Genomic DNA, 15,118 nt, shown 5'->3' on the forward strand with positions numbered 1-15,118 from the left:
TTCTGCCATCGTTACCTTAAATACAACCCATTACGTAGTAACAGGGTGATTAATAACTATACTGTTTTTCGTCTTTTTTCTCTTTTTTCTCTTTTGTAGAAAAGCACAAAAGTAAGTTACCTATCCAGGGTCTTGGTCCGCCGCTTCTTCTGACCACAGCCAGTTAGTGTACACGGCGAGTGGACAAGGAGGTGGTGTCGCACCTCGTGTAGACTTTCTAAACTTGGCTTTGCGTTTGGGACTTCTTAGGAAGAAAGATCGCCGGCAGCTTCCATCCAGAACTGGCAGGTTAATAGCTCAGCCACGCTTGTGCAACTGTTTGTTCGGCTGCAATGACGTCGATGCAGCAACGTTGAACTCCAGCCAGTTGTGGTCTTGTGTCTGCCTAACTCCATCATATGAATCCTGCGACTGGCGCTCGGCACGTGTGTGCCGATCCTGTGTTGCATTCAGGGCTATTTGGGGGCCATTTGAGAGAAGGATTTGGGAGAATGATTGGGGTTGTATAATTCGACAAAGCCCGAGGTTTTGATACTCCAGATCTTAAAAACAGCCCTGCGGCTGAATTTCTAAGTCGAAAGCCGTGTTTACCCTTACCTTCAACCACCACAAAAGTCATACTTACGCAGCACACAGCACACATCAGGGGACACAAACACAACAACACACCGCTTACAATACTCACAACCCCAATCCATCCAACATGTCTAGCGCGAGCCCAAACCGCTGCGCGACCACAAACCTGGGCGACCCCCAGTTCGACGGGGCCGACATCAACTGGGTCGCCGTGCCCGGCAACACGACGTCGGCGCCATGGATGACAACCTGCTGCGACCCCAAACCGGTGCACGCCTACGCCGACGGCTGCGGGCTCTGGTGCGAGATGGACCTGGCCAAGGAGCCTCACCACGACCCGGTCCGGCTCGGGGCCACGTATTTCCACTGTTTTAACGAGCACGGGCGGGAGAACCGGTCGGAGGGGGGGATGTGGCACTACATCCCGGTTAAAAAGGATGGGGATGGAAGTGCGGCGGCTGGGAGGGCGCCGTCGGTGATCGGGGCGGTGGTTATGTCGGTGTTGTTGATGGGTATGGTTTTGGTGGGATAGGTGTTGGATGTGTTGGCTCGTTGGGTAATGTGCTGGTGAAAGTCGGGAAAGAGAGGAAGGCGGCCTGCTTGCTGGGTTGTGGAGACCACAGTGGGAGTCACGTGATGTAGATACACTGGCGAATCAGATGAAGGTTCCACCATAACCCCTGTTCACCCCACATTCAACCACACTCGCTCGACAACTCACACTCACTCACCCGTCCTGGGCTCCTGGCATCGTTTGAACAGTCGAGAATAAGCTTATGACCATAAGATGGAAAAAGAGAAGGCCATCGCTCCTAGCTCCTATCGATCCGTGCAATGTGTTAATTTTTTGCTAGCTGTATGAATGATGTGCAGGCTTATTGCGAATAAGTTTACCTTCCCCTGAACTCTTCATCCCATCTCCTTTCCACAGTTTTTGCACGTAAATTGTTGCTCCTGCCAACAACCGGCTTCTCAAAACAAACACACAAAACTTCGGATCGTTCAAATTTTCGGCCAGAAAGAAAACTACACAAAGAAACCTCAAACAAATCAACCAATATCCACCGCCACCATGCTCCGCCGACCCGCCACCGTTCTCTCGCTCACGCCGGAGGACATCGCCGACTACGAGGATCGTGCAGCCGAGCGTGCGCGCGCCGCCGAGCTCGTGGCCCGCCAAAAAGCCGCCGAAGCCCACGCCCGTCTCCGCCAGGCCCAACCGCAAGCCACCTCTGCCGCTCTCCGGCGGGCCGCCTTCCCCACGGCCACGCCGACTGCGGGGTCGTCCACGGGCAGCAGCAGGTTCAACAATGGCGGCGGTATTGACTTTCACGCGTCCCGGGCCATGGCGAGCCCGGAAGAGCACCAGTTCAGCGATGACGGAGAAGGGGAGGAGGAGGAGGAGGATGTGGACGATGACTCAGAGATGGAGACGTCCTACTATGATAGGGCGCAGTCGCAGGCTGCGAGGGCGAATTTACTTCGCAACCGCGTCTTGCAATCGCATCACCATACCGAGCAAGACGAGGAGGAAGACGAGGAAGCAGGGCTAGATGAGGAGGACCCAGAGGCGCATTTCGACGATGAAGAAGAAGAAGAAGAAGCAGAAGAAATGGAAGACGACAACGACCTCCCAACCACCCAATACCACCACCACCAACACCGACGCCACCACTCAATCAACCTCCCCAGCTCCCCTCCCGTCGGCCTCGCAACAGAAACACCCACCAACCCCCAAGCCGCCCGCCACCGCCGAAACAACAGCACCGTAACCACCGCCACCACAGCAACCACCACAACCAACCCCCCACCGCTTCACCAACCCCGCCGTACCCGCGAACGCACCGCCGACCGCAGCACCGCGACCCCCCCGACCCGCGAAACCCGCCGCGGCAGCCACGTCACCGCACCCCCGCCTGCCCCTCAACGCGCCACCCGCGGCCGTGGACGTGCCGGTGCTGGTACTGGTGCCGGTACAGGTACCGGAGGAGGAGGTGGAAGCACAGCAGCTAGCAGCCTACGCGGGATGTCGTCTTCTCTCTCCCCGCCTCCTGTACGCACTGCCGGTGGTGGTGGTACGCGCCAGCAACCAGTAACAGGGACATCATCACGAGTAACACAAGTCCAACAACCCCAACCATCTTCTACCGCCAACTCGGGCGGGTCCTCACGCGTGGTATCAGGGTCCGGGTCGGGTTTAGGCGCAGCCATGACGGCTGCCGGGGTGGCGGCCGTGACGCCTGAGGCCCGGACGCAGAGAGCTGCGGGTGCTGGAGCTGGAGTGGGAGTGGGAGCGCCGACGAGGGAGGAGAGGATTGGGGTTATGAATGCGCCAAGGAGGGGGAGATCGGATCGGCTTTATCATCAGCAGCAGTAGGTAGGCGGTAGCAGCGGGCATTGGGGGGGTTTTGGAGTGAAAGGGGCGGTTTTGGAGTGGAAGAGTACAGCCGCCCGGGGTTGGGTATAACACTGGGATCTAGCATTGGAGGGGGTGTGATGCGAGGTTGAATGCTTGGACATCGCTTTGGCTCTGGGTATGGGGTGCTGAATTCCAAGACTTTGCCTGCCAGCTTTCCCCACGGGCTGAGATCGGGGCTTGCATGGCTTGGGCCAAATGCTCGGGCAAACGATGCCAAAACGGAGAGGAAGACGGCAGGACTAGATGTAAAATTGACTGGATAAGAGGACGGGCTGAAAAGATGAAGACAGAAGAATAAGAGAACAGCGGGACGAAACTACTGGAGGGCGGAATAAGAGCCAAGCGGCCGGTTTGGTGTACCTATGTTGAAGTCATGTTGGCCATTTCGGACTTATTCCAGATACAGATCAGCCAATTTCCTGTCAAGACTTTGTACTAAACAAGAATCAAGCACTATTTTTCTGTTGTACATACCTCCTTGGAGTCCGGTCTACTCTGCTGATATGGAGTGTTTTACTCTGTGGATCCGGTACATTTACCACATCCGCCGATGGACTCCCGCATGATGGGTGTAGAAAATGGGTGTGGAAAAAGTAACTGGAGGTAGGTGGTGGCTTCCTATTGATGTGGACTGGGAATGGGAGCGGGTTTGTATCAATCTATCATTTCCATCTAAATAAGGTAGGTACTCTTTCCCTATAAATTATACCCGATAAGCCTCTAAACGGCAGATCTCCCGGCCGAGGCGGCAATCATCTTGCATGAACTTTTCACCGAGCGCGAACAATTCCTTGCTCGCAATCCTATCCTCTTTCCTAATTTCTTGAAACCCACGATGCGCTATCCTTTCTACCTCCTCATGGCTCGCCCCATCTCTACGAGCCCGACGCCAGATATCGCGCTCCAGATCAAATATTCTCTGTTGCGCTCGAGCTTGCGCTTGGACATACTCCTTTTGTAATTTCCATCGCCGAGCCTTTAACTGCGCTATCCTTTTCGCTTCCGGATCTTCCGCCTTCCGAGGCCAGCATCCACAAGCGTAGTTTGCCACTGTATGAGACCAACGGCATGCGCTATCGACAGTGGCGGCAAACGCTTTGGTGGTAACAGTTCGTGCATTGGACAAAACGCCCTGTCCACGACGGAAGGTGGAAGGCATCCATTTTTTTGGGCCTCTAGGGCTGGGCTTGCCATGCGTTCTCGTCTTGCCTTTCGCCATAGAATCGATCGTTGCCCCGACCGGAAGGGATTCTGAACGAGCATGGCCCATTTCCAGCAATGCGTATCCATCCTTTGCCTTATGTCGGGAAAGAAGGTTGTTAAGAGAGCGTGAAATGCGGCTGCACCTTACAGCAATGGCACGGGTCCACGATGTCGAAAGCCGCTGATGATCGCAAGTTTCGCTAAAGAGAGTGTCGTAACTCGGCGGCGTTGTCTTGGAACACAGAGGAAGGGTATCTTGCCCGTGCCGAACTGGTCTATCCACGCGATTTGTGTCCAAGGCACATCGACATGGACAGCAATTCTGATCTATGCCACCGGTAATAGAGTATGGGGGGGACGGTGTTGACTCCAATGATGTTGACTCCAAGGAGTGTGCTTGACTCGCATCACAGGCAACGTGGGAATGGACAACGTTCCCCCGATTTTCTTCTGCATCAGTTGGCGAGGCCATGGCGTTCGTTCCAGGTTGCTTCTATTGAAAGCGGAGAAACAAGGATAAGTAAGAAAGAGCGAGGTGGTGATGAAGCTTAGTCGCAATCGGGAAAAAATAGATTGGGGAAGGAGAAAGGTTCGAGGTAGAAACTACGCTCTGTATGTACCTGCTTTAAATAGAGAAGGCTTCAGTTGTTGATGCAAGTGTGACGTTCAAGAATGAGGTTATGGGGTCCACTTGTTAATCTATATAAAGCTCGCGATGAGAACGACAAATGTCACAAATGAGTCTTCTGGAGTACGTCAACATTCACATTCGTTCGTTACGGCACCTTACGCGCTCAATACGTTTCAAGTCATTTCCGCATCATGACGAACTCAATGTAAGTAAATTGCTCTTGATATTTGTAGTGTATCGTTAGTAAACAATGAAACAGCGAGCTGCAAACTCTATCGGAGCCGCACGAGCCCCAAACGCACAGTGCACACAAGCCCCCCGGCGACGGCACACAAGCGTCGACAGCCAACGATGATGCACTGCCTCCGCGATCGGTATCACCTTGTCATCGAAACGAATTAGCGTATGTAGTATTTATCGTAGAGAGATTCTATCAAGTTGTGGAGTGAAGGCTAATGTTGGGTATCATGAAATTAGTGGGGATTCACAATTTACGATACATGGTATACCAGGGAACGCAATCGGGAAATGGTTACCGTCAATACCTGTCAGAGACTGCTCGATTTGATGGTTTAGACGACCATGATCTTGGTGATAGGGGGTGTCCTGGTCATTGGGTGGTCGGGAGGTCGTTGTCGTCTTCCATTCATTTCTTCTTCTTCGTCGAAATGCTCCTCTGGGTCCTCCTCTAGCCCCGCTTCCTCGTCGTCTTCCTCGTCGTCTTCCTCGTCTTGCTCGGTTTTATGTATATTATGTATTATCGTTGAGTGACGGCGGCTTTGTTTTTCAGCGGAGGTAATGGAATAATAAGCGATAATGAATCTCTCGCCTTTTTAGCCTCACATCTGCAATGAGCCTCACACCTGTTGGTCCAACACACAAAACATCAAAAAATAGAACTAAAAATTGCGTTTCGCTGGTATCTAGATGGCCACCCCCCTTGTTCCATGTCCATGTCCCTTTCTTTCCCTCCCGTCTCCCTTTCCATTCTATACCGAAGAAGAAGAAAGAAGAAGACGAAAAGAAATCGTACGCAAGGAATACATCACCAACCCCCCTGAGCCCCCGGGCCTCGAAGTATTCCCTCCCACCTTCTTGCTTGCTTGCTTGCTTGCTTGTTTGTCTGGTTGTCTGTCTGCCTCTGCCTACTGTCACAGCACACGGCACACAATATCCGTTCCGCCCCCTTCCATCGACACCATCAGAATCCATCGTCATGCACCATCATGAATAGAATAGAATAGCAGCGCCACCATCCATCCATCTATCTATCCAGTTCCCAGCTCCAACCCTAACCCACCCGGCCGGCCCAGCTCAATTTAACCTCACCCGCCCATGATGGAACCGCCCAAACCTAACACTCCAGCAGCTTTAACGCCCTCTCAAACCACCCCTCAGTACGCTCACCTCGGAGTCTGCGGAGGCGACGGCCGCGCCAAACTCTTCAACTTCACTTTGATCAACTTTTTCTTCTGCGGCTCAGCTGGTGTCCCTGTCCCATTCCCACCACCACTAGACCTATCCCCTCCACTAGGCACCGAAACCGACGCCGTCGAAACAGACACAGGTGTATTCAACACCGGCGGTGGCGGCGGGGACTGATGCTGCTGCTGCTGCAAAGGTGGTGCTCCCGACGGCAGCGGTTTCCGCTTCTTGATCGAGATCTGTCCACCACTGTGACCACTGCCATTCCCATTAACACCCGGCGAAGCCCGCGCGTTACTATTATGAAGAACAGCCGGTGATCCCGACCGTGCTGCAGAACGCGCCGCTGATGCCGAACCTGAATTTGCATGACCATGACCAGGAAGAGCAGACCGTTTCGGCTGCGCGGGCGTCGCAACAATCGTCGATGAGCTAGCAGTCGCCCTATCAGCGGCGCGGATCTTATCCATCGTCCGTGGTGGAAGCCTATCCCAGGCGGTAAACGGGATTCTAACCAGCTTCCTTCGCTGCCCATTCCCATTTGCACCGCTCTCGACGCGCGCGACCTTCTTGGGGCGGTCTGGACCGTCGCCCTCTTCGCTCTTCCGTTTCTTCGGCAGCTTAGGCCGTTTGTCGGTTGGTTTGGCTGAGCCGTTGGTGTGTTGCTGGCCAAACCCGGCAGTCGTCGGCGAGGGCGTTGCGGCTAATGGCGTGGACAGCCGTGCGCGGGGCTGGACGGAAATCGAGTCTGACCTGGCGGGTGTTCCTGCTTTTGATGCGGGTTTTGTTGCTGGTTTCGATGCAGTTATCACTGAGGTTGCTGCTGCTCCTACCGACGCAGGACTTGCCGTGAGAGCAGGCGGCCGCGACACAGTAACAGAAATCGAGTCTTTCCGTCCGTGAGGCCCCGGCGTCGAAGGACCACCGGTGGAAGACCCGGCCTGGGCGCCGCTAAAGGACCGGTTAGTGTGGAGCTTAATCATCTTAACCTCGGGCACTTTAGCAGCGTCGGCGGCCGGCGGTGCTGGAAGCGGTGGTGGCACCATGTTCATGAGGTTCCTGTGGCGCGGGTGGGTGCGGTAGTACGTCGAGAACTTGATGACGCACTGCTTCTTGGCCCCGTTGCCGTTGCCGTTGCCGTTGAGCCGCAGCGGGTTGAACGGCCCGTCCACTATCGGCTCGCGCGTGCATCGCCAGACCCTGGGGTAGTTGAAGGTGTACAGCAGCGAGTCGTCCGCGGCGAACATGGCCGAGCACACGGCCAGCAACTGGAATTTCTCCTTGGCACTGATCGACGACGACTCGACAGCCGTCCACGTAGCCGCCTGTAGTTCCGTGTTGCCCTTGAGCTCATCGCGCAGGGCCTCGACGGCCGACTGGATGCTCTGGTTGCGCGTCGCTGCGAGCTGTCTCCGCTGGATCTCAGCCTCACCCTGCTCGACCACCAGCCCCGTGTCGTCGACCTCCATCTCGGGCGTCGCTGCCTGCGCGGCCTTGCTCTCGCCCAGGGCCACGGCGGCCATGCCTTGACAGAAGATCTTGAACAGCCGGTCGCGCACAAACGGCGACGGGTCGGTGCCCACGCTCGCGAGCAGCAGCTTCATAATCGGCACCTTCGCGAGCAGGCCGAGCTCGACTAGACACTCAAATGCCGTGATCCGGATGAGGTCGTAGTTGCCGTCCTGCAGGTACCGCACAAACTCCAACGGCTCCGTGCGCACCACGTTGGCCTTCATCAGGCGCATCTTGCACTGCAGCGCCGTCGTCGTCCAGATGTTCTGGTATGTCGACGTCCACTCGTCCATGCGCCGGTACTTGTCGATCTCCTCAATAGTCTTAGTAATGAACCGCCGCAGCTCCGCCTCTTCGTCATCGTCCGTCCTCAGACTCGAGAACAAATCCCGCTCGTTGTCCCACCGGTCTGGGATGATCGACGTCGTTAGCGCCTCCAGGAGCTTCGCGATGTAGAACTGGTCAGAGTAGTCGTTCTCCGAGTTGTCGTTGAACAGCACCAGGTCCAGCAGGAAATTCCGCGCTTGCCGCGAGCACCGCCCATTCTCCCGCGTGCGCGCGATCGCCCCCGGGAGCGCGCACTGCACCGTGTACTGTGCCTTGTCATAAAAATCGTTGGGCCCCGGCGGGAACGTGACGCTGCCGTCTTTGCCCACCACCCGGTCGCAAAAGTAGTGCCGGAACATCAGGATCAGCTGCGCCGTGCCGATGTAGTTGATCTCCGCCCCGGCCTGCTTCGGCAGGTCCTCGATCGCCAGCGTGCGAATCCCGTGGAAGTACCGTCGGTCGAGCCCCGTCCGCGTCTCGATGCTCGAGGCCACCCCGTGCCGCTTCCCGCGCCGGAAGAACAGCATCGCGTCCTGGTGCGCGACCACGTCTCGGTCTTGCTGCAGCTGTGCCAGATACATGTACCCCGGCATATCCGTGCCCATCTCGCACAGCCACTCAAAGTTGCAGTCTAGCCGGATCCACTCATAGGACTCCTGGTCCATTGCCACCTGCACACTGTCCGCCCAGTCCTGGAGCCCCCAGTTCTCGATATCCCGCTGCGACATCAGCACGTCGCCCAGCATGTTGAAGTAGACCACATCGTCCTCCTGGATGTCGTGCTTGTCCGCGGCCCCCGTGCCGGCCACCGCCGCGGTCGCCTTCTTCGTACGCTTCATGCGCTTGTACTTGGTGTTGTACGCGATCTGGAGCGTTGTCGCCATCTTGTCCTTATCCGTGATGGTGAGATAGTGCTCGTATGGCGTGCCGTCCGCCTCGTGGATGCGCACCGTAAATGGGCCCGTGAAATGCTTCGGCACCGTCCCCGCGTACACCTCGTGCACCTCCTCCAGCAACTCCTTCAGGAACTCGCTCTTGGTGATAGCCTTCGGCGCGTTGTCTTTCCCTTGAGTCTGTGCGACCGAGATATCCACATTCAAGTTCTTCTTGTTGAACCTCTGCTTGATCTGCAGCCTCGGGCACCCCGCCGACTGAACATACTGCTGCCACAGCTCGTCCGGCGGGTATTGGCTCTTCTTCTCGCACGCTCGCCGGAAATCCCCGTCCGCGAGCGAAGTACTAGTGATGGTCGCGTTGATGTTCGCGTTGGAGACGATCTGCGAGATGACGCGTACTATCCCCATCGAACCGGGGATCTTGGACATGCGCTGGTCCAGAATGAAGAGCACCAGCGGCGCCTTGAGAGACATGAACTCGAGCTCGAAGTCGCCAATATGCAGGTGCTCCCCGAGGTCGTGCAAAGACGGCCGATGTTCGTCCGTTTCCACCAGCTTGTCTGATAACGTCTTGATGTGGAACCGGTACCAGTTGTTGCCGCATATGCTCCTCATGAACAAGTCCGTCATGAACCACTGGATGCCCACAATGAGCCAGCTGTCGGACCGCTGGTTGGGCACAATGTGAACACCAAAGTACTGGCTGGCTAGCGCGTGGACCAGCTTTCTCGTGACTTCCACTTCCGGGTCGATCATGTCGTCTGGGTAGAGCAGCCTGTTGCTGCACAATGACATTGATGTGGCCGCCACCGTGTCCGAAACCATGTCGTCGACAAAGCAGACCTTGTAGCTCTCGAAGGGGTACCGCCCGAACTCGGGGGCAAAGAAATCCGCCGCGGCTACAATCGGAGCGCATGTGTGACGTACGTCGTGCGCCCGCGTCGGGAGGCAGTAGGCGTGGATCTTAGCCGCATTAGCGCCGAGCTTCTCATCCGCTTCCTCCGTACGGAACTCGGACCACAACTGGACGTGCTCAAAGGGCCCGATGGCAAACGCTACGTGCTGAGCGGCCGAAAGTTGCGACTCAAAGGTCATAATCTTCTTCGTGTTGTCCTCCGGATCGATCTGCTCCCCCGCAAGGTTGCCGGAGCAGACAACTGTCATCTCCATCAGCTTGTCCTCCTCCGACAATAGCGGCCCTTCCGGAGATGCGGGTTGGGCTTCCCCGCGTTTCCTCTTGCGGCTCTCGTCTAGGCTCTGAGCAGCAGGAACCCCTTGTGTCGCCAGCGGTTGCTCAAACACATCGGCCAGTGTCCTGGGGCACTTGATCGAGATCTTCCATGGATGCCTCGACCCGGGGTCGTCGACGCAGGGGAAAATGCAAGAAGCCGTCCCCGGCTCGAGGGAATGGCGCGTGTAGACGTGCGGGTATCTCAGGTCACCCTCCTCAACGCCGACAAAGTGCAGGCCGTCGCGGATGTTCTTGGAGCGGAAAGGAATGGAGACCTTAATCCCATTCTTCTCGTCGTTCGGGTCCGGCCGGTCGAGCGGGGCATCCTTGTCGGCTTTTGACGTCTTGATCTTGAGGGCTCGTCTGGGCTCGTCCTTGAACATGCCATCGGGGCGCAACGACACCTTGACCGAGCGGTCTGCCGGGACACAACATGGCAGCATTTCTCGGTCCTTGTTAGGGACCTCGGGCCGTCGAGCGGGCCGAAGTGGCGCCATCCGTCGTTTAACCAGATGATGTTGACCCGCGCCGACCTGCCATGTGTCCGGCGTTCGCGCCAGGTCGTATGGGTCGGAGAAAGATGCGGTTGTCTTGAATCCATCCACTGTAACATTCTTAACGTCGATTTCGCATTGCCGCGCGTCCAAGAAAATCTCGTCGAGGTCCGGATTTATCGTGAAGAGATGGATCGTCGACACGCCGCTAATGCTCTTTTCGCGAAAGTTGAGTTCCAGCTCGACATCCTGCTTGATGATCACAAACGGCTCGGCGCCTGCGGGGAGCTCTGACGCTACGCCAGACTCGCCGCCCGTCTCGGTTTCTATAGCGCCCGGCATTGTCGCAGGTGTAAAAGACCGCGTCGGATACTGTGAGGAAGAGATGGGTGTGTTGCGAAAACACGGATATGGGGGGAGAAGTCGATTAATCGGTCAGCCGTTCGCGGCTCGAGAAATCGGGCGGGGTTACTTGGTCATTGCAACACGGTCGTCACTAGCGTGAAGTAGAGGTCAAATCCGGAGGTCGGCCTGATGGAGAATCGATTTCGCAGGTTGGAGAGGGGATTCGCGAATCGTTCTTTCGTGGCCGCCTGGCTGGATGGAACTCGAGGCCTCCAGGCGATGCGATGCGATCGGTCGGGGGGAGGAGCGGGGTGTTCCAGCGAGGGAGGAAGCTCCGCAACTCGAACAATACAGATGGGGGAAGAATCGGGTTTGTGCACAGGCGCGGTAGATGAAACAATGCAGCACAGCACAATCGCGCAAAGTTGTCGTCACTCGGAAATTCGGGCTAGACCTGATGCCAACACCCTGAGTGCAAGGGGGGAAACAGGGGCGTGGCGGGTAGGCGGGAAAAAAAAACTAGAAGGGGAAAAAAGAACAATGGTGTAGCCTTGAACAATAGGCAATTAAAAAGATCAATAAACTGGAAGATGGAAAAGCTCCGGGGGGAGAGAGGTGCAACGCCCGGCAGACAATAACCCCAACCTGCACTGCAAAGACGCGGTTGGAAGTCGTGGAAGGTGCAGGTGACGATTGGGAAAGACCGTGCCCGAGATCGCGGCCGAAGTTTTGCCGGCGCGCCGGCAAGGGAGCGTGTCTGCAAGGCAGCTGCAGGAGCAGGGGAGCTCAAGGGTCCGAGCTCTTTAGATAAGTGGGGCGTTTTTGGTACAATCCATCAACATTCGATCAAATCTTGACAGATTTTGATTGATTTACTCTTCTTTGTCTTTTTTCACTTTTTTCAATTATTCTTTTTTGTCTTTCTTTCACTTTTTTGATTTATTCTTTTTGGTCTTTTTTCAGTTTTGTAGAAAAGTAAGACTTGGTCTGCCGCTTTTTCTGACTCCAGCGAGGTTGGATCTCCAAAGTCTTCCCATCCACGAGTAGCGTATGTATGACTGTCTCAACCCTACCATTAACGACACGAAGGGTAAATAAACCCCAACGTAAGAGTCCCGTCACAAGAATCTTACGTAACAAGCCATGTATCACACAACCTATGGCAGCAACAGCTTCATATTTACTTGACTTATCCCTTTCTCCCCTATGATCAACAACCTGCCTCAACCAGACGAGGAAGAAGAAGAAAAACAGCAATGCAAGGTATCTCTCTATCTGCAAACCCTGATGAGAAAAAGGTCCCCGTCCCAGACCCAGGAACAGCAATATCCGCGAATACCTAGGCTTAGCCCGCTGACAGGCTGTGCTGAATCCATGATGCATGCAACTAAACAAACAATGTACAATGTAATATAGAGTAGTAACAACAACAGGGGACGAGAAAAAAAGACACCGAATACCATCATGCATCCATCCATCCTCGCCTATCCGCTCGTCGGTGGCTGGATGGTGGTTGTGACTGTCCCTACCCATATAAAACAAAGCTGCCGGGTATGAATTGATACCTCCGTCGCCAATGTAAACCCGTAACGATACCTTCAAGCCCGGTCCCAATCCCAGACACCAACCCAAGAAACAGGAGGAGAGAACCCGCAATCCCAATGCGAAACACACAGAATTCAACCCAGATTACCACCAACCCAAATTCCAGCATGCATCCAGAACGAGCCTGCTAAACTTACGTCTTCCTCCTCTTATCCCGCCTCCTCCGCCTCGCATGCATACTCAACGTTTCCTGGTCCAGCAACTCACTGGGTAACTGGAACTCTGCCTCTTCCATGTCCGGCACCGGGTGGCCCCACGCCAGCACGTTGCGCCCGCCGCGCCGGCGCCCCTTGTTGAGCGCGGCGTCGCGCTGGTACTTCTTGGCGAAAAATGAGGTGAACTCTTTCGCGGGAAGCTCGGGCAGGGGTTCGTGATCGTGTGGGTCGGTGTCAGGGGCATCGTGTACTGCGGATGAGGTTGATTTTGATGTTTTCTTGTTGGCGGTGGCGGTGGGTTTTCTGCGTGTTGGAGCGCGTTTTTTGGTTGCGCCCGCGGGTTTGCTGCTGGAGGCGGTTGTCTTCGTCCCTCTGCCTCCTCGTTTCTTCGCCACGGCAGCCAGCGCCTCCTCCCTAAGTTGTTTGGCGGCTGATGCTTCCACGTCGTTTTCATCGTGCGGCTCGTCTTCATCCTCATCGTAGCGGCCCTCGTCATAGCTATCGGCCGTCTGACTACGGACACTCCGACTCCGGGCGCTTCGGCTCCTAGAACTCTGACTCCTGTGCCTCGAAGTGGCCTCACTAACTTCACTTCCTTCCCGGCCTCTGGTCTCCTCTTCATCCCCACCGCCACTACTCCTGTCGCGTCTTCGGCGCTTAAGCGTCTCGGCCTTCCTCCTCTTCTCCTCCTTGGCCCATCGGCGGAACTTGTCGAGGATACTCTCGCACCCGCGGATAAAGTAATCCCGTGCCGGCTCAAATGACCGTTTCTTGGTCTCGGTCACGCCGCTGACGCCCATCACACGTAGCCAGTCGTGTCCCTGCAGTCCGTCTAGCAGACGTATGATTTGGTCTTTCTCGTGCTGTGCCCGGCCTTTCTCCGTGTTCCGGATCGATCGCTCCATGCGCTCGGCCTTTTTGTGGGCTGGCGCGAAGAGGCTGTCGGGAAGCGGGTCGGCCTCTTCCGCCTCGGCTGCGGCGTTGGCGTTGGCACCCGTGCTCGATGCATTGTTATGGCTCGTCCAGTCGTTGGTTCCTGTTCCTCCCGGAGATTTAGTCAGGAAGGAAAAGTCGATGCGTTGTGCATCATGTAGGTTCGTGTAGAGCTCATCCCCATAGCTGTGAATGGGGTATTCGGTGGGCTGTGGAGGATCTTGGTGGGGTTGTGTTGATGTTTGTTGTGGTTGTGTTTCGGGAATGATCACGATGGGTGTGTCGACATCGAGGAGATCTATAAACAGAGGCGATTAGCAATTGGCAATTGACTACCATGCGACAACAACATCAATTGGATGTGATGACACGGAAAGGGGAGCACCTACGCGTTTGCATTGGGTCATTGCCAATGACCTCATCGTACTCGGGGAAATACGCCGACAGCTCGCTCTTGAAGCGAGTCGCCTCCTGTGATCTGAGCTTGCGGCCTTGGTCTTGAGTGCTGGAACTAGCGACAGTTGCGTCGCTCGTGCTGGGCTGCAGTCTGTCTAGCTCGTGCTTCAACCCATTGACCACCTTCGTCTTGTATTTTGGAACCTTTTCTTGCTGTGGTTGTTGTTGTTGTGTGCTCGCGTGGGCAGCTTTGGGGGCGTTGGCAGCGCTGGTGGATGGAGGGGCGCGGGCATTTTTAGGAGCTGCTCCAGCGGGTTTCGGGGGCTCAACGGCAGTGGTTGTAGTGGGCCTATACTTCGACGTCGCGTCGGTCGCAGCGGCATTGTTGTTGACGACGTGGTCTCGGAGCGAACGGCCGTGGGCGGACGACAACTTGGCCGGAATCTCGACGGAAATTTCGCTAGTCAATCGCGAGGTGCGGGCCTTTTTGGCCGGGGCCGAGCGATTGCCGGTGTCGTCGTGGGTGTCGCGTTGGTCGCGTTCGGCCGACGACGGGTCGAGCTGGCGCTTCCTCGGGTTGCTCGGGCGGGGTGGCGGCGGTGCGATATAGGGGGTTTTCGCGCTGCCCAACGCGCCGGTGCCGTTTGCGACCTTGGGCGTTGGCAGTGCGAGACCTTCCGACCGACGCGAGCGGGTCATGGATGCGGTTAATGCCATACCGAGGCCGCGATCATGCCGCCCGCAAGCGATGGCGAGGGAATTGGAAATTGGATTGCCAATTGAAGGGTATCCAGGGCGCGCTAGGTAGTGTGAGCGGTAGGGCCTTCCTGGTTTTGCTTGGCGGTTTTTTGACAAGCGGAGGAGCGAGTGCAAGTGCTGTTGCCGCTTTGAAGAGATGGAATTGAATGATCTTCTACAACTGCACCAAAAATTCGAACATGACAACCGCATCAGTGCACTTCCATTGTCA

The 15,118-nt window shown here is 56.0% G+C and overlaps 4 protein-coding genes across 4 annotated transcripts; 2 read left to right on the forward strand and 2 right to left on the reverse strand.

Moving 5' to 3' along the window:
* Window positions 1-703: 703 nt before the first annotated feature.
* C8A04DRAFT_10639 (uncharacterized protein) lies at window positions 704-1,108 on the forward strand (the record flags this gene model as incomplete). Its single annotated transcript, XM_062776661.1, has 1 exon — window positions 704-1,108. The coding sequence occupies one exon, from the start codon at window positions 704-706 to the stop codon at window positions 1,106-1,108; it is 405 nt and encodes a 134-aa protein (XP_062638906.1).
* A 540-nt stretch (window positions 1,109-1,648) lies between these two features.
* On the forward strand, window positions 1,649-2,953 carry C8A04DRAFT_26793 (uncharacterized protein; the record flags this gene model as incomplete). Its single annotated transcript, XM_062780045.1, has 1 exon — window positions 1,649-2,953. One exon carries the CDS (start codon window positions 1,649-1,651, stop codon window positions 2,951-2,953), a length of 1,305 nt encoding a protein of 434 aa, XP_062638907.1.
* A 3,279-nt stretch (window positions 2,954-6,232) lies between these two features.
* C8A04DRAFT_10551 (uncharacterized protein) lies at window positions 6,233-11,056 on the reverse strand (the record flags this gene model as incomplete). Its single annotated transcript, XM_062776627.1, has 4 exons — window positions 6,233-6,307; window positions 6,395-6,585; window positions 6,628-7,007; window positions 7,092-11,056. 4 exons carry the CDS (start codon window positions 11,054-11,056, stop codon window positions 6,233-6,235), a joined length of 4,611 nt encoding a protein of 1,536 aa, XP_062638908.1.
* Window positions 11,057-12,797: 1,741 nt separating this feature from the next.
* On the reverse strand, window positions 12,798-14,865 carry C8A04DRAFT_26795 (something about silencing, SAS, complex subunit 4-domain-containing protein; the record flags this gene model as incomplete). The annotated part of the gene is made up of 2 exons (XM_062780046.1): window positions 12,798-14,050; window positions 14,142-14,865. 2 exons carry the CDS (start codon window positions 14,863-14,865, stop codon window positions 12,798-12,800), a joined length of 1,977 nt encoding a protein of 658 aa, XP_062638909.1.
* Window positions 14,866-15,118: the final 253 nt, after the last annotated feature.

The sequence above is a fragment of the Dichotomopilus funicola genome, assembly GCF_033296635.1.
Source record: "Dichotomopilus funicola strain CBS 141.50 unplaced genomic scaffold C8A04scaffold_15, whole genome shotgun sequence".
Classification (NCBI taxonomy): domain Eukaryota; kingdom Fungi; phylum Ascomycota; class Sordariomycetes; order Sordariales; family Chaetomiaceae; genus Dichotomopilus; species Dichotomopilus funicola.